General features: G+C 49.9%; 1 protein-coding gene across 2 annotated transcripts in view; it reads left to right on the top strand.

Annotated features, from left to right (window-relative positions):
* Window positions 1-21,172, top strand: part of LOC104935649 (kalirin) — a 34,896-nt gene that overhangs the window by 2,449 nt on the left and 11,275 nt on the right. For both annotated transcript variants that reach the window (XM_027291550.1, XM_027291549.1), the window contains exons 2-41: window positions 3,876-3,950; window positions 4,031-4,145; window positions 4,292-4,484; window positions 4,571-4,794; window positions 4,943-5,261; window positions 5,349-5,471; window positions 5,547-5,738; window positions 5,870-6,001; window positions 6,072-6,206; window positions 6,299-6,391; window positions 6,525-6,647; window positions 6,915-7,031; window positions 7,112-7,186; window positions 7,285-7,407; window positions 7,531-7,583; window positions 8,022-8,169; window positions 8,252-8,448; window positions 8,522-8,619; window positions 10,090-10,253; window positions 10,366-10,485; window positions 10,577-10,656; window positions 10,736-10,874; window positions 10,951-11,085; window positions 11,219-11,381; window positions 11,500-11,615; window positions 11,713-11,835; window positions 12,263-12,445; window positions 12,518-12,642; window positions 12,728-12,794; window positions 13,004-13,113; window positions 13,199-13,268; window positions 13,364-13,453; window positions 13,971-14,063; window positions 14,440-14,551; window positions 14,625-14,815; window positions 14,895-14,996; window positions 15,069-15,223; window positions 15,816-15,918; window positions 18,363-18,524; window positions 18,808-19,012. In XM_027291550.1, coding sequence (XP_027147351.1) covers window positions 3,876-3,950; window positions 4,031-4,145; window positions 4,292-4,484; window positions 4,571-4,794; window positions 4,943-5,261; window positions 5,349-5,471; window positions 5,547-5,738; window positions 5,870-6,001; window positions 6,072-6,206; window positions 6,299-6,391; window positions 6,525-6,647; window positions 6,915-7,031; window positions 7,112-7,186; window positions 7,285-7,407; window positions 7,531-7,583; window positions 8,022-8,169; window positions 8,252-8,448; window positions 8,522-8,619; window positions 10,090-10,253; window positions 10,366-10,485; window positions 10,577-10,656; window positions 10,736-10,874; window positions 10,951-11,085; window positions 11,219-11,381; window positions 11,500-11,615; window positions 11,713-11,835; window positions 12,263-12,445; window positions 12,518-12,642; window positions 12,728-12,794; window positions 13,004-13,113; window positions 13,199-13,268; window positions 13,364-13,453; window positions 13,971-14,063; window positions 14,440-14,551; window positions 14,625-14,815; window positions 14,895-14,996; window positions 15,069-15,223; window positions 15,816-15,918; window positions 18,363-18,524; window positions 18,808-19,012 — 5,343 coding nt within the window. The remainder of the gene's footprint in view (window positions 1-3,875; window positions 3,951-4,030; window positions 4,146-4,291; window positions 4,485-4,570; window positions 4,795-4,942; window positions 5,262-5,348; window positions 5,472-5,546; window positions 5,739-5,869; window positions 6,002-6,071; window positions 6,207-6,298; window positions 6,392-6,524; window positions 6,648-6,914; window positions 7,032-7,111; window positions 7,187-7,284; window positions 7,408-7,530; window positions 7,584-8,021; window positions 8,170-8,251; window positions 8,449-8,521; window positions 8,620-10,089; window positions 10,254-10,365; window positions 10,486-10,576; window positions 10,657-10,735; window positions 10,875-10,950; window positions 11,086-11,218; window positions 11,382-11,499; window positions 11,616-11,712; window positions 11,836-12,262; window positions 12,446-12,517; window positions 12,643-12,727; window positions 12,795-13,003; window positions 13,114-13,198; window positions 13,269-13,363; window positions 13,454-13,970; window positions 14,064-14,439; window positions 14,552-14,624; window positions 14,816-14,894; window positions 14,997-15,068; window positions 15,224-15,815; window positions 15,919-18,362; window positions 18,525-18,807; window positions 19,013-21,172) is intronic.

Here is a 21,172-nt window from a genome sequence, read left to right as displayed (position 1 = left end):
GCTGACGGAGGAAGCTAAGAAGAGAAAAGGAGAGAGTGAGCGAGCAAGAAGCCGCCGGACAAGAGTAAATGTGGGACTGACTTTTAGTGGTTGGTGAGAGCTTGGTGAAATAAAAGGCTGAAAGACAGACGCCGAGCTGGGCTGACTGCTGCTGGACTAGGCAGTGAGATCAGCTGCTGCTGGACCTGGTTCTGGTTCTGGGCTGACTGCTGCTGGACTAGGCAGTGAGATCAGCTGCTGCTGGAGGTTCTGGTTCTGGTTCTGGTTCTGGTTCTGGGCTGACTGCTGCTGGACTAGGCAGTGAGATCAGCTGCTGCTGGGTCTGGTTCTGGTTCTGGTTCTGGTTCTGGGCTGACTGCTGCTGGACTAGTCAGTGATATCAGCTGCTGCTGGGGACAAATACTCGAGTACAGCTGTAGTCATGGTTACCACAGTGGGATTGATTTGTATCAGATTTTCTGCTCAGCCCGGTTACATTGGCCCGCCCTGCTCCTGTTCTGGCACGACACTGCCTTAAACTGACAGCAGTGAGTTAACGCTGACTCTGAGTTAAACACAACCAACCTGCAGAGTGTGTGCAGACTTTTATTGTGAAGGATGTGGAGGACTTTTATTGTGAAGGATGTGGTGGACTTTTACTGTTTGGAGGACTTTTATTGTGAAGGATGTGGAGGACTTTTACTGTGAAGGGTTTGGAGGACTTTTACTGTGAAGGATGTGGATGACTTTTATTGTGAAAGAGTTGGTTTTATTTGCCCGTGAAGCAGCTGCAGCTCAGTGCGCCTCAGCCTCTTTAAAAACGTACTGTATGTCCGTGTCTGTTGTAAAAAATGATATAATGAAGACGTACAGTTATTATATTTGTGTTTATATAGTTATCACACGTATGCTGTGCTCCTGTTTGTCTTCTGTTCTGATGTTTGTTCACTCTGTCTTCACGTGTCCGTCACTGACATGTCTCACACTCGGAGGACAGTGTGTTGAAGTGTGTTCATTAGTTTTTGTTGCGTAATCATGTGACGTGTCCTGACAGCGTGTGTGTGTGTGTGTGTGTTCAGCAGCTGCTTCAGACTGACTCAGTGTGTTTTTATTGGTGTGAGGCGGCTCTGGAGTCAGCCTGACTGACAGCTGGTCCCGGATCAGTCGGGCTGACGGACGGCTGATCGAGGATCAGTCAGATTCCTCGTTGAGGTCGGTGATGAGAGTCACACTCAGTGTTTACTGACTGCAGGCCAGGCGGCTCACGACTGTTCTGTACACACACATACACACATACACACACACACACACACACACACACACACACACAGACGTGATGCTGCAGGTGATCAGCTGTGATAAGGAACAGCCTGTTCTCACATTTTATGAATGACACACACATTCAGAGCTGCTCTGAGGTCAGAGGGTGGAGGTCTGGGTGGAGGATGATGGACGGGTGAAGCTCTGGACCACGACCGTCCTGTCCTGGTTTTTCTGGTTAAACGTTAACAAACATTTCCTGTCTGGTGGTTCAGGTCTGTTTAAAGACCACGTCAGGAAAACCACATCAACGTGCTGTCAGTGAACGCCTCACTGATGCATTCAATGTCAGCGTTTAGAATAATTAGAACTTCATCACCATGTTGATAAAAACTGAATTTAAGATGTTTGAATATACAAATACACATTTTATTGTGAAGGAGCTGCAGGGCTTTTATTGTGAAGGAGCTGCAGGGCTTTTACTGTGAAGGAGCTGTAGGACTTTTATTGTGAAGGAGCTGCAGGGCTTTTATTGTGAAGGAGCTGTAGGGCTTTTATTGTGAAGGAGCTGCAGCTGCTTCACAATAAAAGCCCTGCAGTAGATGTTTATCTGGGCCTGATAACTGAGTCATTGTTTGGTTCACACTCTGTGTGGACTAACGAGTGTCTCTGTCCTCTGTCCGTCCTTCCTGTGAGGACACCTTGTCTTTATTATTATCCCACGTTCAGCTGAAGGTCGGCCGTCCACCCTGCTGTCCCTGTGCTGAAGTTTGCTGCACCTGTGTGCAGGTAGACTTTGGTTAGTCTGGTTCAACAGACAGTCAGCGCTTTGCTCTGAGAAGACGAATCGGTCCAGCGGGACAGAAGGATTCAAGGACAGAACCGAAGGAGAACCAGGACACTGTTAGGATGGATGTGAGCATCCTCCATCGTCTCCTTTGTCTCCTCGTCTCTCGGAGAGTTCTCACTGCTAATGTGAGATGTTTAATGCCCACAGTGTGTGTGTGTGTGTGTGTGTGTGTGTGTGTTGGATTATCTTCTTCCCACTGTGCAGGATGATCTGACACACATGGGAGGCTGTACATCAGTCTGCAGCACACACACCGACACACAGAGACACACAGAGACACACACCGACACACACTGACATACACACCAACACACAGAGACACACACTGACACACACTGACACACACTGACACACACTGACATACACACCAACACACAGAGACACACACCGACACACACTGACACACACACCAACACACAGAGACACACACTGACATGCACTGACACACACACCGACACACACTGACACACACTGACACACACACCAACACACAGAGACACACACCGACACACACTGACATACACACCAACACACAGAGACACACACTGACATGCACACCAACACACAGAGACACACACTGACACACACTGACACACACACCAACACACAGAAACACACACTGACACACACACCAACACACAGAGACACACACTGACACACACACTAACACACAGAAACACACACTGACACACACACCAACATACAGAGACACACACTGACACACACACCAACACACAGAGACACACACCAAGCTGCAGGAGTCAGTCAGGTCCTCTCTGAAGCCTGATTGGCTCATTTTGGTGGAAGGTGCGATTCTATTTGCTGGGATAAAATTTAAAAAGATGAAAGTGACAAGCAGCATAACATCAGGAAAGAAGTACCTGAAGTACTGCTACCTGAAGTACTGCTACCTGAAGTACTGCTACCTGAAGTACTGCTACCTGAAGTACTGCTACCTGAAGTACTGCTGACTGAAGTACTGCTACCTGAAGTACTGCTGACTGAAGTACTGCTACCTGAAGTACTGCTGACTGAAGTACTGCTACCTGAAGTACTGCTGACTGAAGTACTGCTACCTGAAGTACTGCTGACTGAAGTACTGCTACCTGAAGTACTGCTGACTGAAGTACTGCTACCTGAAGTACTGCTGACTGAAGTACTGCTACCTGAAGTACTGCTACCTGAAGTACTGCTACCTGAAGTACTGCTACCTGAAGTACTGCTACCTGAAGTACTGCTACCTGAAGTACTGCTACCTGAAGTACTGCTACCTGAAGTACTGCTACCTGAAGTACTGCTACCTGAAGTACTGCTACCTGAAGTACTGCTACCTGAAGTACTGCTACCTGAAGTACTGCTACCTGAAGTACTGCTACCTGAAGTACTGCTACCTGAAGTACTGCTACCTGAAGTACTGCTACCTGAAGTACTGCTACCTGAAGTACTGCTGACTGAAGTACTGCTACCTGAAGTACTGCTACCTGAAGTACTGCTACCTGAAGTACTGCTGACTGAAGTACTGCTACCTGAAGTACTGCTACCTGAAGTACTGCTACCTGAAGTACTGCTACCTGAAGTACTGCTACCTGAAGTACTGCTACCTGAAGTACTGCTGACTGAAGTCCATGTCCTGCAGTAGAGTAGCAGTGTTTTTCTGCAGTAGTACTGGTCGTGGAGGTTAATGTTACTACAGTTTCTGATTATTCAAACTTGTTTTGTTCGATGTTCAACAATAAGATCTGTGTGTGTGTGTGTGTGTGTGTGTGTGTGTGTGTGTGTGTCTCAGGTTCGGGTAAAGCAGAGTGTGTTCGGGCGGTCGACGTCCTCACGGTGCTCAGAGAGAAAGTGGCCTTCGTGTCAGGTAAACTCACACTGCTGCAGCTCTTAACCCGGCCCGGCCCGGCCCGGATGTGACCCGCTTTAACTGACTGTGTTCTGCAGGTGGACGGGACAAACGCGGTGGACCAATCCTGACCTTCCCTGCCAGGACCAATCATGATCGAATAAAACAGGAAGACCTCAGCCGACTGGTCACTTACCTGTCAACCATTCCCAGGTAACCACTCTCTGTCTGTGTCTCTGTCTGTGTCTCTGTCTCTCTCTCTGCCTGTCTCTCTCTCAGTAGTAAAGGAACAGGTTTGCATTGAGCCCTTACCTGTCTGCCTGCTCACCTGTCTGCCTGCTCACCTGTCTGCCGTTCAGCGAGGACGTGCGAGCTCGTGGCTTCACCGTGGTGGTGGACATGCGTGGCAGTAAGTGGGACAGCGTGAAGCCGGTTCTCCGGACGCTGCAGGAGTCCTTCTCGTCCAACATCCACACGGCGCTGCTCATCAAACCCGACACCTTCTGGCAGAAACACAAGACCAACCTGGGCAGCGCCAAGCTCAGCTTCGAGGTACTACTGCAGTACTGCTGCTCATGACTGATGTACTGAAGTAGTACTCAGTCGCACTAAAAGTCTGTTTGTCCTTCTGTCTTCAGACCAGCCTGGTGTCGGTGGAAGGTCTGTCCCGGCTCGTCGACCCCTCCCAGCTGACCTCTGACCTGGGCGGCTCGTTGGAGTACGACCATGTGGAGTGGACCGAGCTGCGTCTGGGCCTGGAGGAGTTCTCGGGGGCCGCCACGCAGCTGCTGGCCCAGCTGGAGCAGCTGGAGGCCGGGCTGAACCGCATCCCGGAGCCCCAGGACGTGGACGAGGCCCGCAGGTGAGCAGGAGTCAGTCATGTGTGTTTTCTGCTGTGTTCTTCACGTGTTCTTCACGTGTTCTTCACGTGTTCTTTACGGGTTCTTCACGTGTTCTTTACGGGTTCTTCACGTGTTCTTCACGGGTTCTTCACGTGTTTCTCTCTCCAGACTTCTTGAGGAGCACGCTCGTCTCCGTAACACCATCGCCACAGCGCCAGTCGACGCCCTCGAGCGAGAAGGGCGGAGCTTGCTCCAGCGTATGCGCCTCGGCCCCGCCCACGGTGACGCCTCTACTGAAGGTGGCGGCGGTAGCCATGGCAGCTGGCTGTCGGGCGGGGCGGACTTCCAGAGCGTGGCGCCGAAGGTTTCGTCTCTGCTGGACCGGCTGCAGGCGGCTCGCAGTCACCTGCTGCAGAGCTGGAGCGACAGGAAGCTGCACCTGGACCAGGCGCTGCAGCTGCACCTGTTCGAGCAGGATGCCACCAAGGTGACACGGCTGAGCCGCACGCGCCCAGATTGATCACGTTACACCTGCTGATGTAATCTGATTCCTTTTATCGCGTGTGTGTCTCAGATGTCGGAGTGGATCGCTCACAGTAAAGACTTGTTCCTGCAGAGTCTGGCGGAGGTCGGCCAGAACCACCAGCACGGCGTCGACCTCCAGACGCAACACCAGCACTTCACCGCCAACTGCATGGTCTGTGTGTGTGTGTGTGAGTGTGAGTGTGTGTGTGTCTGTCGAGTGTGTTAATGTTTCTTCGTCTCCGTGCAGAACGGCAGCGTGAACGTAGACAGCGTGGTCACTGTGGCGGCGAGGCTGGCGGAGGCTGGTCACTACGGGGCGGAGCGGATCGCCATGGTGTCGTCACGGTTACAGGAAGACTGGAAGTCCTTGACGACGGCGCTGGAGGAGCGCAGCAACACGCTCGCCATGGCAACCGGCTTTCACCAGGGGGCAGAGCAGGTGACGACTCCGCCTGTCCACGGTCTACCTGTCTCGCCACCGACCTTTGTACCTGTCCACTTCTACCTGACCCGCCTGTGTGTCTCCCTGATCCGATGTCTGTCTCTCTGCCTGTCTGTCTGTCTGTCCAGTTCCTGCTCAGAGTCGAGGGTTGGGCTCAGGCGTGCTCTGAGGGCTCGTTGCCGACGGCGACGGCAGAGCTGGAGGCGGCGACAAAGAAACACCAAGAGCTGAACGAGGAGATCTGTGCCAACTACACACAGGTACCTGTCTGTCTGCACACCCGTCTGTCTGCTCACCTGTCTGTCTGACTGACTTCCTGCCTGTCCGCAGGTCAGTGAGAGCGGTAAAGCCTTATTGGACGTCCTCCAGCGCTGCCCGGCAACCGACTCCGACGAGTCAGCGAACAAACCAGACTTCACTGCAGCCACGCACGGCATCATGGGAGTTCTGCACCAGGTCATGCAGGTGTGTCTCACCTCCACAGTGAGGTGTCACAGACAGACAGACAGGCGGCAGACAGACGGGTGGACTGATGTGTTGTTGTTGTTTTTTTGCAGGGTCACCATGAGGTGGAGGGGGCGTGGCAACACCGTAAACTCCGCCTCCACCAGCGCCTGCAGCTGTGTGTGTTTCAACAGGATGTTAGACAGGTATGATAAGACCAGGTCCAGGTCCAGGACCAGGACCAGGAGCAGGACCAGATTCTAATCCAGTTTAATCTCAACGTCAAGATCCAGAACTTATGGATGACTTTCTGTCTCTCTCCACCCATCTGTCTCTCAGGTGTTGGACTGGGTGGAGCAGCACGGTGAGGTGTTCCTGAACAAACACAGCGGTGTGGGGAAGTCTCTGCACCGAGCGCGAGCGCTGCAGAAACGCCACGACGACTTCCAGCAGGTCGCACAGGTAACACACCCACACCTGGATCAGGTGAACCCACACCTGGATCAGGTGAACCCGACGGGCTGGATCAGCGGTGATCATCTGTTTCACTGTAACTTTCAGCTCTGCATGTGTGGTTCCCACTCTGTCCTCCCCCTCCCTCTCTGAACACAAAGATAAACACCTCAGACTTCCATCTTGGCAGGTCTTTATCTGACGGACATCCTGATGAGTCCTAACATCAGCACTGTGTGTGTGTGTGTGTGTGTGTGTGTGTGTGTGTGTGTGTAGAACACTTACACTAATGCAGAGAAGCTTCTAGAAGCAGCCGATCAGCTCGCTCAGTCTGGAGAGTGTGAGGAGGAGGAAATCTATCAGGCGGCTCGAGACCTGGAGCTCCGCATGCAGGTGACAGAAACAAACGAATGAACGGAGGAACGAACACATGCTGTTGTTGTACTTCATGGCTTCGTGTTTGTTTGTTGCAGGCGTTCATTCAGAGAGTTGAACAGAGGAAGTTGCTGCTGGACCTCGCTGTGTCTTTCTACACACACACCAAGGAGGTAACACACACACACACACACACACACACACATATATAAATACTGGACTGATATCACACACTCACACACACTGTCGTCTCCGTCCTCTCCGTCCTCAGCTCTCCGTGTGGATGGACGGCCTCCAGAAGCAGCTGTCCTCAGACCTCTGTGTCTGTCCGGACTCTGTCGAGGCTCTGCAGGCTCTCATCAGCCAGCAGCAGCAGCAGCAGGCTAACACACAGGTAACCTGCTGACCTTTGACCTCTAAACCTGCAGCAGGCTAACCCTGTCATAACAACCTAACACACCCCTGACCTCTGACCTCTAACCCTCGCACTAACCCCAACTCTAACCCTGACCTACAGGAGGCTGCGATGAGTGTCATCCGGGAAGGAGAAGACCTCATCCTGCAACTCAGGTACACACAGAGTGTGGGTGCGCTTGGTTCATGCCTCAGCGCTGCACGGGGGGCCTTTTTATAGCTTGTGTGGATGCATTTGTTTACCTCATCAGGACAGCCTGTGTGGAGCTGCTGTATTATTACTATAATTACTGTGGGTGCGTTTGTTTTACTGCTTTTAATGGGCTAATTGTAGGTGTGTTTGTTTTCTTTTTACTATTATCTGTGTGGGTGCGTTTGTTTTCTAGTTTGTTTTCCATGTGGTTCAGTTTCTTTTCAGATTTATTTAGACATCTTAGGTGCGTTTGATTCACGTCTCAGCGCTGCGTGGGTGACCTATTTATAGCGTGTGTGGATGTGTTTGTTTTGCTCGTCAGGGCAGCCTGCGTGGAGCTGCTGTATGTGGCTCAGTCCCTTTTCAGATTTGTTTAACCATCTTGGGTGCGTTTGTTTCAGGCCCCAGGGTAGCTCGGTGGCCCACGTGGAGTCAGTCCTCCAGCAGCTGGAGGAGTCTCACGTTCAGCTGGAGGAACTTTTCCACCAGAGGAAAATCCGCCTGGATGTTTTCCTGCAGCTGCGCATCCTGCACCAGTGTACGCTGGAGGTACGCGTCTGTTTCAGTTCATGTGCTAATATTTCAAACGCATCGTGTCGAGGTTCGATTCCCTGTGTGTGTGTGTTTGTAGGTAACCGGGGAAATGGACGCCTGGAAGCAGGACCTCCAGAAACAGTCCCAGGACTTCTCCGCGGAGAAGCTAGCATCGCCGCGGCTAGCCGACTCCAACCAGGACAAGCTAGCCCAGGAGAAGCTAGCTCTGGGCCAGTCGCGGCTAGCGGAGGCTAGCCCTGAGGTGCTAACGCTAGCACAGCAGCGCATCCACAGGTAAACAGACAACATGCTGACTCAGCAGGAAAACTCAAGGCAGGCTTTGACTGATTGGCTGATTGATCTGCAGGCACATGGAACGAAGGCTGGCGATGAACAATATGATTTATGAGGTCATCCAACAAGGTCACGACCTCCAGCAGTACATCACGGAGGTCCAGGCGTCAGGTAAGGTCATCGGACGAGCAGAAACGTAGAGCCAGGTGTCATCAGCGTATGGACAGAGGCAACTTTGTTTCAAATGGTCCTTGAAGGGAGTCCAGTAGTTCTCAAGAGATTCCCAGCAGTCATTAACAGAGCGCTCGTGACCTTGATAGACTTTTGAGCATTCCAGGGCTCCCTGGGAATTTTAGAGGTTCTTGAGTTGCTTCTAGTAGAAGTTCCAGGAGTTCTTGAGGGACTGCCTAAGATCCTGGTCCTCGATGGCTTTCTGTGTGTTCCAAGGGAATTTAAGTGGTTTCTACTATTTGCTAAGGCTTTCTATTATTCTTGAGATAATACTGATTTCAAGGGTCTTCAAGGGCCAAGGAACACCCATGATTGTGTTCCAGCTGTCAATGAGGGGATCCTGGAATGGTTAGCGTTAGTTAGTTACTGGTACCTATGGGACTTTTATGAGACACTGATAAGGTTCCAGGGACGTTGAGGAAGTTCAAGTAGTCTTTTCATTGGTTCTAGGGATATTTTACGAGTTTATAGTGCTTCCTCAAGGTTTTAGAGGTCCCTTATGGAGATTTGTGGAGGCCCCAGGAGGCCTTTTTTGAAATGGTCCTCAGAGGGGGTTCTAGATGTCCTTTGATGGGGTTTTCAATGTCCCTTGATGTGGATCCAAAGATCCTTAGCAGTGCTTAATAGGCCTTCAATTGGCCATTCTTTAAAATGAGGCAGCTTAAGGGCTTTTTAGGTTTTTCAAGGGGTCCTTGAACAGTTTTTAGAGCTTCTTATAGGGTCCAATAGTTCCTGAGGAGGTTCCAGAGATACCTGCTTTTTCTACACTGGTACCTAAGTGGATTCAAAAAGTCACTGACTGGGTTTCAGGGCATTGAGGGATTTCAAGGAGTTTTGAGTGGTTTCCAGGGCCTCCTATGAGGGTTCCAGATGATTGTGAAGGGTTCCCATAGATTCCTCATAGTACTCCAGTGGTCTGCTGCACTGGACAGTCTGCAGAGATGATTGAGGACGTAGAGAAGCGTTGAAGTGCTTCCAGTTTTTTCTGGATTTCTAAACAGATTTTTGGATTTCATTCTGGGGCTTGCAGCGGGGCTTCGGGGGCTTCAGGAGTCTTCCCGGCAGAACGGGTCACAGTTTAACGGGCTGCCACTGAATGGAACAGAACAGAGAGCAGTGGGCACGCCTGATGGCACCGTGCAGCTTCGCTCTGACCGTACACTGATGATATTAGGGGGGCAAAGAGGGATAATGGGGGAGGGGGAAAGGGGGGATGGGGTTGCCATGGAAACTGCTCTCTGAAGCACACAGCTGGTCCCCATGGAAACCAGCATATTGAATTTGCCATGGAGACACACACACACACACATCCATGCACGCATACACACATGAATGGAGATTAAAACACACATTTACACAGCTATACTTGTGAGGACCTTAACACACAAACACTGTGTGTGTGTGTGTCAGGTATCGAGCTGGCGGAGGCCGAGGCAGGTCTCTCCTCTCAGGTGGAGGAGCTGCAGCGCCTCCTGCAGGACAAACAGAAGGAGCTGCAGCAGATTGCAGATCACGCACACACACACCTGGAGCAGAACCTGCAGCTGCGACACCTGCAGAGCCAGGTCAAACAGGTAACACACACATACACCTGCACATCCAGGTAACATCCAGGTAACATCCAGGCGCTGCAGCAGAGACCGACGTCCACCTGTCTGTCTGTCTGTCTGTCTGTCTGTCTGTCAGGTGCTGGGCTGGATCTCGGAGGGGGAGGTCATGTTGGCGTCCTGCATGTTGAACTCCAGCTGTCTGTCTGAAGCTGAGCAGCTGCAGAGGGAGCACGAGCGCCTCCAGCAGGCCATAGAGGTTACTGCACACACCAACACACACCAACGTTTTTTGGATCTTATGTGCTGTCCATCACGGGGCACACACTCCTCTCGTTTTCTGTCTCCAGGCTCTGCTCCACGCCGACTCCCTGCAGAGGACTCATCAGGTGGCTCTGGCTCTGCAGCAGAGAGCAGAGCTGCTGGTCAGGTCAGTTATCGTCTGTACTGATGCAGTTATTAACCACCATCAGTACTCTCCAACACCTTCTCTAATCCCGCCCCCTCAGGTCAGGTCACTATGATCCAGATGCAGTGAGGTCTTGTGCCCAGACGGTGGCGCTGCACTGGCAGACTCTGATGCTGAGGATTGAAGACAGACTCAAACTGGTCAACGCCTCTGCAGCCTTTTACAGGACTTCCCAGCAGGTACTACCTGTCCAACTGTATTTCCTCTCTATCTACCTGTCTATCTGCCTACCCACCTGTCTGCCTGTCTTTCCAGGTGTGTGGGGTGCTAGAGAGTCTGGAGCAGGAGTACCGCCGGGAGGAGGACTGGTGTGGAGGTGGAGATCGACAGCCAGAGCAACTCATGCCTCTCATCAACAAACACATGGAGCAGAAGGAGGCGTTTCTGAAGGTGAGGTCTCCGTCATGAACTGTCCAATCGTAGCTTAGCAGCTCTAAGTAGGCGTGGCAGGTCTTCAAACATGAAGCGAGGTGGGCGACATCACTTTGCAGTTTACCTAACAGCCGTGTTTCCATGGCGACAGGCGTGCACTCTGGCCAGACGGAACGCAGAAGTTTTCCTCAAGTACATCCACCGCAACAGCGTCACCATGGCGAACATCTCGGGACACAGCGTCACCGTCTCCGGGGTAACGGGAGTCACAGAGGTCACGGGGCACTCCAGGGTACCGGAGCAACAGGTCAAAGGTGAACGGACACGTAATGTTTGGAGACGTGCAGTGGAGCCAGAGCAGATCTCTGAGGGACTCCACGGTTCGCTGGTTTTTATATGCACATGCACTCATACAGGTGTGTCTCCGTGCAGGTATCCTCAGTGAGTTACTTCAGAGGGAAAACAGAGTTCTTCACTTCTGGACTCTGAAGAAACGTAGACTGGATCAGTGCCAGCAGTACCTGATGTTCCAGAGCCACGCCCAGCAGGTAAGCCGCCGCCCTCCAGTGATTTCTGATTGTAACTCTCATTAGAACTCACCGTTTCTCAGGTGTGCAAGCGTAACTTAACGTCTTTGCATTGCAGGCTCTGGATTGGCTGCAGCAGTCAGGTGACCACTACCTGTCCACGCACACGTCACCAGGGGCGTCGGTGACTGAGACGCAAGAACTGCTGAACCAACACAGAGAGTTCTGTGTGTCCGCTAAGGTATATGCTCATTGGAGCCGATCACAGGTTCTTGAGGGGGTTCTAGAGGTCCTTTATGGGGTCTTCAATGTCCCTTGATGTGGTTCCAAAGATCCTTAGCAGTGCTTAATAGGTCCTCAATTGGTCAGTTGGAGCTTAAGAGGTTTTAAGGTCTTTTTGTAGGTTCAAGGGGTCCTTGAGTAGTTTTTCGTGCTCTTTGTAGAGTGCAGTGGTTCCTGAGGAGGTTCCAGAGATACCTGTTCTTTCTACACTGGATCCAAGGAGTCACTGTCTGGGTTTTAGGGCATTGAGGGATTTCAAGGAGTTTTTGTGGGTCCCAAGGGTCCCTGAGTTTGTTCTAGTGCTTCATGTGAGGGTTCCAGATCTTGTTGAGGGGTTACCATGGATTCTTGATAGGTACATACTTACCTGTCTCTCTGCCTCTCAGCACACACAGGAAAAGGTTCACCTGCTCATCCAACTGGCTGAGAGCATGCTGGCTAAAGGCCACGCCCACCGCACTGAGCTTCGCCGCTGCGTGTCGACGGTGGATAAGCGTTACCGTGACTTCACCGTCAGGATGGGACAGTACCGCCACGTGCTGGAGACGGCGCTGGGAGGGTGCTCACAGGTAAGTGTCCAAACATCGCTTTGATTTGGAAATGACTGGACGAAGACTGACCTCTGTGCTGAACCGTGTCAGGACAACAAAGACCTGGAGCTGGAGCTGATCCCCAACAGTCTGTCCGACTCCGACCCCGAGGTCAACCTGTCCGACCCCAGCCATCAGGTCAGCGACGAGAAGAGACGCTCCGCCCGCAAGAAGGAGTGAGTACTATTAGTACTACTATATAAGTGATACTAGTGATGCCACACTGATACTGATGTGACATCTCGGGCTTTGTGTTCTCAGGTACATCATGGCCGAGCTCCTTCAGACAGAAAGAGTCTACGTCAGAGATCTGCAGGAGTGTATTGAGGTATTCAAGCATGTTTCATGTAGTACTCCATGTACTCCATGTACTTCATGTACTTCATGTACTCTGTAAGTCTGTGTTAACACCAACAGCGCCCTCTGCTGATGGAGCTGCAGACAACACATTTAAGTCTTCTCAGCAGAAAACTATATCATGCAGTACTACATTAGAGTGGGTAGCAGTACTAGTACTGTACTGTACTTGTGATGCAGACGTACCTTTGGGAGATGACAAGCGGCTCGGAGGACGTCCCTTCTGGTCTCAACAACAAGGACGACATCGTGTTCGGAAACATCCAGGACATTTACGAGTTCCACAACAGGTACTGCTAAATATACTACAAGTACTAAAGTACACAGGCAAACAGCATACCTGTGTGTAGTGATGCAGTACTCTGTGTTTTGCAGTATTTTCCTGAAGGAGTTGGAAAACTATGAACAGCTTCCTGAGGATGTTGGACACTGTTTCGTTACCTGGGTAACCAGTTTTTTAATTAAATTTTAATTAATTAAAAAATACAAATTTACAGATTCAAAGAATAAAAACTCAGAAATGTGAAATATCTGTTTCAGGCTGATAAGTTCCACATGTACGTGACGTACTGCAGGAACAAACCAGACTCCAGTTTACTGATCCAGCAGCACGGTGCCGGATTCTTCGAGGTGAGACGGACTTCAGGACTAATGATCAGTTTACGTGTTACAGATATGTAACGTGTACTTTGTGCAGTAATGTGATCAGATCTTGAGGGTCAGCTTTCTGAGAGTGACGTCTGGACTTACAATATTCACGTTGATGTTAAACCTGGTTTAACTAACCCGAGCAGCACAGACTCTCTTGGCTGTTTTAAGCCGCTTTGTGTGCGTGACATCGACTTTAAGGGAAAATCTGGACCCTGAAGCGAGACTGGTGGGAAGCACTGACCTAAAAGCTAATTTAGTCCGTGCACAGCGGGTCAGCTGAACATGCAAAAAGCTGCATTTGTCTTAGTGGGTACTTTTAGATTTCAGGCTGGGACACAATTCAACAATGATGCTGAGAATAAAAGTCCCATAATGAGTTCTTCCTTCACATTTGAAGCCTTTGTGAGACGTTTACACGTCTGAGCTTCACTTTATTCTTGTGAAACACTGAACATTTCAATCAGGTTTCTACATGATCGTCTGTGTTTGTGTGCAGGAGGTCCAGAGGAGACATGGACTGGCCAACTCCATCTCATCAGCTCTCATCAAACCCGTGCAGAGAATCACCAAATACCAGCTGCTGCTCAAGGTAACGCTCCGTCATTCACACAGCAACAGACAGACAGTTTGTCCCACATGGACCAGAGCTTCTTTAAAAAAATGGAATTTAAATTTAACGAACAAAAACACACGACACCTCGGAGGGTTTGACGGAGAGCAGCTTTCAATCCAGAACAGTGTGTGTGTGTGTGTGTGTGTGTGTGTGTGCCTGAAGGTAACGTCCACACACTCTGAATATTTAATGACGTCTCTTGTTTCTCAAACTTTGACGGATCAGTTTGTTTTTATTTCTTTAATATTTAATATTATTATTTGCTGACAGATGATTCTAATCGATGGATCATGTTAACACAAAGTCAGATATTAGCATATTAATGTCATGTGTTCTGTGTCGTGTGTGGTAGGAGCTGCTGGCGTGCTGCGAGGAGGGCAAAGGCGAGATTAAAGAAGGCCTGGACGTGATGCTGAGCGTCCCCAAGAGAGCTAACGATGCTATGCACGTTAGCATGCTGGAAGGTAACGAGGCTTCACACTGATCTGTAGTGCTGAGTCGTACAGACGCAGCTCACCATGCTCCTCTGCTCGCCAGGTCTGGACGAGGGACTGGAGGTGCAAGGCGAGCTCCTCCTGCAGGACTCCTTCCTGGTTTGGGAGCCAAAGTCTCTGATCAGGAAGGGGCGGGACCGACATCTCTTCCTGTTTGAGCTGTCACTCATCTTCAGCAAAGAGATCAAAGACTCGTCCGGACGGACCAAATACCTGTACAAGAGCAGACTGCGGGTGAGAAGCTGGAGGGTTGGTCAGGTGAGTGATGAGCTGCTCACCTGTCTGTGCTCACTGCTGTCCCTCTGCCTCTCAGACCTCAGAGCTCGGCGTGACGGAGCACATCGAGGGCGACCCCTGCAAGTTCGCTCTCTGGGTCGGACGAACGCCGACGTCCGACAACAAGACGGTGCTGAAGGTGTGTGTCCACCATCGTGCAGCCGTGTGCCCACGTGTCCAGCTCTAACCTGTCGTCCTGTCTCTGCCGTAGGCGTCATCGCTGGAGCTGAAGCAGGAGTGGGTCCGCAGCATCCGACAGGTGATCCAGGAGAGGCGTGGCCACCTGCGGGGCGCGCTGAGGGAGCCCATCCCCCTCCCCAAGACCCCCAACCCAACGCTGGGACGCCAGCGCAGCATCAGCCGCAGGTCAGAACCGTCCGCACAGCCACGTCAGCTGCTGCTGCAGCCTGGGGCTGCAAAGGGTGGAAAGTTTCTGGTAAACTCTGAAAACTTTCCGCAAACTTTCCATGTGAAGTTCAGCTGTAGTAAGTAAGAAGTAGAACTTTATCAAGTTTGAATGATTTTATTTATTATGTGCCTCAGGTGCAGAAATCACCTGTGCAGGTAGGGGGCGTGGCCTCAGCAGCCCTCAGTCAGCAGTGTGCTGTGTGTACCTGCAGGAAATCTGACTGTTTTAGTCGAGATGATGCTGAAATATATTTTCCACAACTTTATTTAAAGTTCCCTGTTAAAGAGCCGACCTTCAGTTATATTAAATTCACGGTTTATTCCCATGGAAAGTTTCCAACTTCAAAAATTCCCGGAATTTTGCAACCCTACTTCTGTCATTTGTGGTGTTTTACTAAACTGTCTGTCTGTCTGTCTGTCTGTCTGTCTGTCTAACTGTCTGTCTTTCAAACTGTCTGTCTGTCTGTCTGTCTGTCTGTCTAACTGCCTGTCTGTCTTTCAAACTGCCTGTCTGTCTGTCTGTCTAACTGTCTGTCTGTCTGTCTCTCAGGGAGACGAGCGAGGACGCAGACAGTCTGGGTGATGCGAGCAGTCAGCCTGACACCGTGTCCATCGCCTCCCGAACATCGCAAAACACCGCCGACAGCGACAAGGTAACACACACACACACACACACACACACACACACACACACACACACACAGTGTGTATGAGGAGGGGTGTGTCTCACAGTCTCATGACCTCACCATTGGCTGCAGCAGGCTGGGTGTGTGTGTGTGAGTGTGTGTGTGTGTGTGTGTGAGGGAGTTTCCTCTGCTCACACTCTTTCAGACTTTCACTTCGTCTCGTCTCGTCTCTGCTCGTCAGGTACGTTTGATTTGTTCTACTCTACCTGCTGTTAATGAGCTGAGGGTGGAGTCACGCTGTGACCTCTGACCCTGACACTCACGGGAGGAAGTATTCATCACAAAGTATGAAAGAGTGTGTGTGTGCGTGTGTGTGTGTGCGTGCGTGTGTGTGTGTGTGTGTGTGTGTGTGTACGTGCGTGCGTGCGTGTGTGTGCGTGTGTGTGTGTGCGTGTTCTCTGTGATCAAGGCTCATTTTGAAATATTTCATATTATGTTATTAATTATTCATGTTATGCAAATGAGCTGATGGTTCCAGCTGTTGTTGTCTGTCAGATGAATGTAGTACAAATATATAAACAGACGTGTGTGTGTGTGTGTGTGTGAGTGTCCATACGAGAGGAGAAGAATGTATCTAATAACTTCAAGAACTTGTTTCAAATACTTTTACTGAAGTAACAGCTCTGAGTACTCGAGTACTCGTGCTGAGGTGTCTCCTGTATGTGTGTGTGTGTGTGTGTGTGTGTGTGCTCTCACATCTGTGTTGCATTTGGACGGGAACACCCGGCTGACTCCCAGCAGACACTCTGAGTGTGTGTTTGTTTTCTCCACCAGCTGGAGCCCATGTGCTCGATTCAGCTACACACACACACACACACACACACACACACACACACACACACACACACACACACACACACACACACACACACACACAGAGTCGCTGGTAACCATGGCAATCTGTCCAAGACGATCACATGATGCTTCCTTCTTACCCGTCCTATCAGATGTCAGTGCGGCCTGCTGTGATTGGGCGGGTGGAGGCTCACGTTAGGATGGTGTGTGGAGGTTCAAGGTTCTGCTCGCTGATCGGGCCTCACATGAGAACCTGGACGAGATTTAACGGACACGTGATTCATTAACAAAGAAGTTTAAGTTTGAATTGATGCGTTCACAGCATCAGTTTAAACAGTGAAGAGCTGCTGCATGTTAAATATCTGAGTTCATTAGTTCAACGAACAAAACAACAAAACAACAAAACAACTAAACAACTAAACAACAAAACAACAAAACAACAAAACAACAAAACAATAAAACAAGTAAACAACAAAACAACTAAACAACAACAACTAAACAACTAAACAACTAAATAACTAAACAACTAAACAACTAAACAACTAAATAACTAAACAACTAAAGAACAAAACAATAAAACAACAAAACAACTAAATAACTAAACAACTAAAGAACAAAACAATAAAACAAGTAAACAACAAAACAACTAAACAACAAAACAACTAAACAACAAAACAACTAAATAACTAAACAACTAAAGAACAAAACAATAAAACAAGTAAACAACAAAACAACTAAACAACAAAACAACTAAACAACAAAACAACAAAACAACTAAACAACAAAACAACTAAACAACAAAACAAAATAACTAAACAACTAAACAACAACACAACTAAACAACTAAACAACTAAACAACTAAACAACAAAACAACTAAATAACAAAACAACTAAATAACAAAACAACTAAACAACTAAATAACTAAATAACTAAACAACTAAACAACTAAACAACTAAACAACAAAACAACAAAACAACTAAACAACTAAACAACAACACAACTAAACAACAACACAACTAAACAACTAAATAACAACACAACTAAACAACTAAACAACAACACAACTAAACAACTAAACAAACTCTTTTCCAAACGTTGGATTTGAGTGTAAATGACGTCACATTTCCATAAAGTCATGCACGCCTCAGTGTGTGTCTGTGTGTCAGTGTGTGTCTGTGTGTGTGATATTAAAGGACAACACTGCACAGTCAGTGTTCACGCACACACCCAGCCAGCTGCAGCAGTGAGGTCATGGGACTGAAGCACACACCCCTCTGGACACTCTGTTAGAGGGTGTGTGCTGGTTGGCTCTGCTGCTCATGCTACTATTTAAAGAGCTCCGAGTACTCGAGTACTCGAGTACCTCGAGTACTTGTCATACTAATGCTGATTATGACTTGAAAAGACGAGTCTTCAGTCTGTCTTGCTGTCTGTCTTCAGCCTGTCTTGCTGTCTGTCTTCAGTCTGTCTTGCAGTCTGTCTTCAGTCTGTCTTCAACCTGTCTTGCTGTCTGTCTTCAGTCTGTCTTCAGCCTGTCTTCAGCCTGTCTTGCTGTCTGTCTTCAGTCTGTCTTGCTGTCTGTCTTCAGCCTGTCTTGCTGTCTGTCTCTGCAGCTGTCAGGGGGCTGTGAGTTAGTGGTGGTGCTGTTGGACTTCTCCTCCGGCGGTCCAGGAGAGCTCGGCGTTCGCTGTGGTCAGACTGTGGAGCTGGTGGAGCGTTCAGCCGAGCGGCCCGGGTGGTGTTTGGTCAGGACGACGGATCAGACGCCCCAGCAGGTAATGAAGTCAAACATGGCGTAGACAAAATGTCCCCATGAAGGTCCTCACAGATAAACTGAACGTCCCAACAAGGAACAATAAAAACTAAAGGTCCCGACAGTGACAGGGTCTGAACTATGAGTCCCCACATGTAGCAACCATAAGAATCAAACGTCCCCATAAAGACATAAAAGCTGTGACAGCTGACAAACCAAGCGTCCCCTCAGGCCCCAGAGACAAACTGACTTCGTCCTCTGACCTCTGACCGTTGGACGTTGTCTCTTCTTTGTGTTTCCTTCAGGAGGGCTTACTGCCGATGAGCGCCCTCTGTCTGTCACACTCCCACAGTGCAGCCGACATGGAGGGGCTCATCCCGGCCTCCACCACCTCCTCCAGCACGTCGTCCTCTACGTGCACCACCACCTCCTCTTCTTGCAACTCCTCCTCCACCACCACCTCCTCCTCCAACAGCTCCAACTCCTCGTCCACTCTGAGCGCCGGTAAGGGTGAGTATCCGTGACGGTGCGTGACCTTCAGCCCCGCTGACTTCCCCCACCCTCAAACTGATCAACAAATCAGATCCAGCCTCCGTCACGCTGCAGCACTTCCTGTGTTTGCCCTATGTCACGTCCTGTTTAAACAGGCGAGCGTCAAACATCCTCACACGCCGTGTACGAGTGGACTTGTTGAGATTCCACATCCTGTCTCCCTTCACTAAATCTTTAAATACATGTACACAGGTCGTGGTGTGCTTGTTCTGCAGCTGAGCATCATCATGAAACTTTCAGACACATGCCGAGAGCTGCAGCCTCATTACAGTCAGAACCCAGAATGATCTGTGTGGTTCAGCCTGTGCAAACCAAGCCGACGTCCCACAGTTCACGTAGGCTCACGTTGGCTTTTCACTGTGTCTGCGTTCATATTATGCAGAATAATGACTGCTTGGCCCTCACTGGTTTAACAGATGAACCGTGACGACAGCCGACAGGTTCAAGATTAAGAAGTTGCCATGAGTAACCAAGGTAACGAAGTGCCTGAGACTCAAAGTGAACGTCAGCATCATAAATGCAGGAAACAAAGTCCAAGAGTCCAGAGAGACATCTGATAAACTCGTCCTGCTTATTCATCTCAAGTTTGTGTCACTGCAACATTTAGTTTGACTGAACTGCTTCAAATAAATGTTAAGAAACCTTTAATCACCACATGGTGGCGCTGCAACATTACACTGTAAATTCAGTTAAACAACAAGAAACATGTGAAGTGTCGACATGAGTTCAAATGTAACTACATGACAGTGAACGTGCTCTCAGTCTTAGTCTCAGTCTTAGTCTTAGTGCCAGTCTCGGTCTCAGTCTTAGTCTCAGTCTTAGTGCCAGTCTCAGTCTCGGTCTTAGTCTCAGTCTTAGTCTCGGTCTCAGTCTCAGTCTCAGAGACAGTATCGGGGTTGACCTTTGGCCTGCAGCAGTCTCAGACTCAGTCTTAGTCTCGGTCTCAGTCTCAGTCTCAGTCTCAGAGACAGTATCGGGGTTGACCTTTGGCCTGCAGCAGTCTCAGTCTCAGTCTTAGTCTCGGTCTCAGTCTCAGTCTCAGTCTCAGAGACAGTATCGGGGTTGACCTTTGGCCACTGTGGAAAAAGTCCTGCCAGACTGTGAGCTCCTACGACAGGACTTGTGAAGCTCACGGACAACCTGACTGTGAAGCTTCCTGCAGACTGACTGTGAAGCGCCTGCAGACTGTGAAGACTCATGCAGACTGACTGTGAAGCGCCTGTCAGAACTGTGAAGCCCGCGACTGAATGTGAAGCTCCTGCAGACTGTGAGCTCCTACAGACTGTGGACTCCTGTCAGACTGACTGTGAAGCTCCTCAACTGTGAAGCTCCTGCAGACTGTGGAAGCTCCTACAGACTGTGATAGCTCTGCAACTGTGAAGCCCTCAGACGTGTGAGCTCCTCAGACTGTGAAGCTCCTGCAGACTGACGTGACGCTCCTGCAGACTGTGAACTCCTGCTAGACCTGACTGAATGTGAGAGCTCCTGCAGACTGACTGGTGAAGCTCCTGACAGACTGTGAAGCTCCTGCAGACTGCGTATGAAGCTCGCTGCAGACTGTGAAGCTCCTGCAGACTGGAGCTGTGAAGGCTCCTGCAGACTGTGAAAGCTGCCTACAGACTGTGAAGTCTCCTACAGACTGTGAAGCTCCTGCAGGAGGTAAAAACAAACCTGCACGTCCTGTTTAACAACATTCCTGCATGGCGTTGAAGTTCTTACAGAGTGATGTAGAGACAGAACAACTGAGAGAGAACGGTCACCCTTGTTTCTGTCACTCATTAACTCTCTGTCTCTCTTCTCTCTCTGCTGGTGTCTCTCTGTCTCTCTCTCTGTCTCTCCCTCTCGTTCTGTTCATCTCTCTGCTGTCTCTCTCTCTCTCTTGTACTCTCTGGTCGTCTTCCTCTCTCTGTCTCTCTCTCTGTCTCTCTCTCTGTCTCTCCTCTCTCTCTCTCTCCTGTCTCTCTCTTCTCTCTCTCTCTGTCCTCTCTCTCTCTGTCTCTCTCTGTCTCTCTCTCTCTCTCTCTGGTCTCTCGTCTCTCGCTCTCACTCTCTGTCTCTCGCTCTGTCTCTCCTCTCTCCTCTCTCTCTGTCATCTCTGCTCGTCTCTCTGTTCGTCTC

The sequence above is a fragment of the Larimichthys crocea genome, chromosome XIX (genome assembly GCF_000972845.2).
Source record: "Larimichthys crocea isolate SSNF chromosome XIX, L_crocea_2.0, whole genome shotgun sequence".
Classification (NCBI taxonomy): Eukaryota; Metazoa; Chordata; class Actinopteri; family Sciaenidae; genus Larimichthys; species Larimichthys crocea.
The sequence above is the reverse complement of the archived record's forward strand: the minus strand, read 5'-3'. Positions and strand labels throughout refer to the sequence as shown.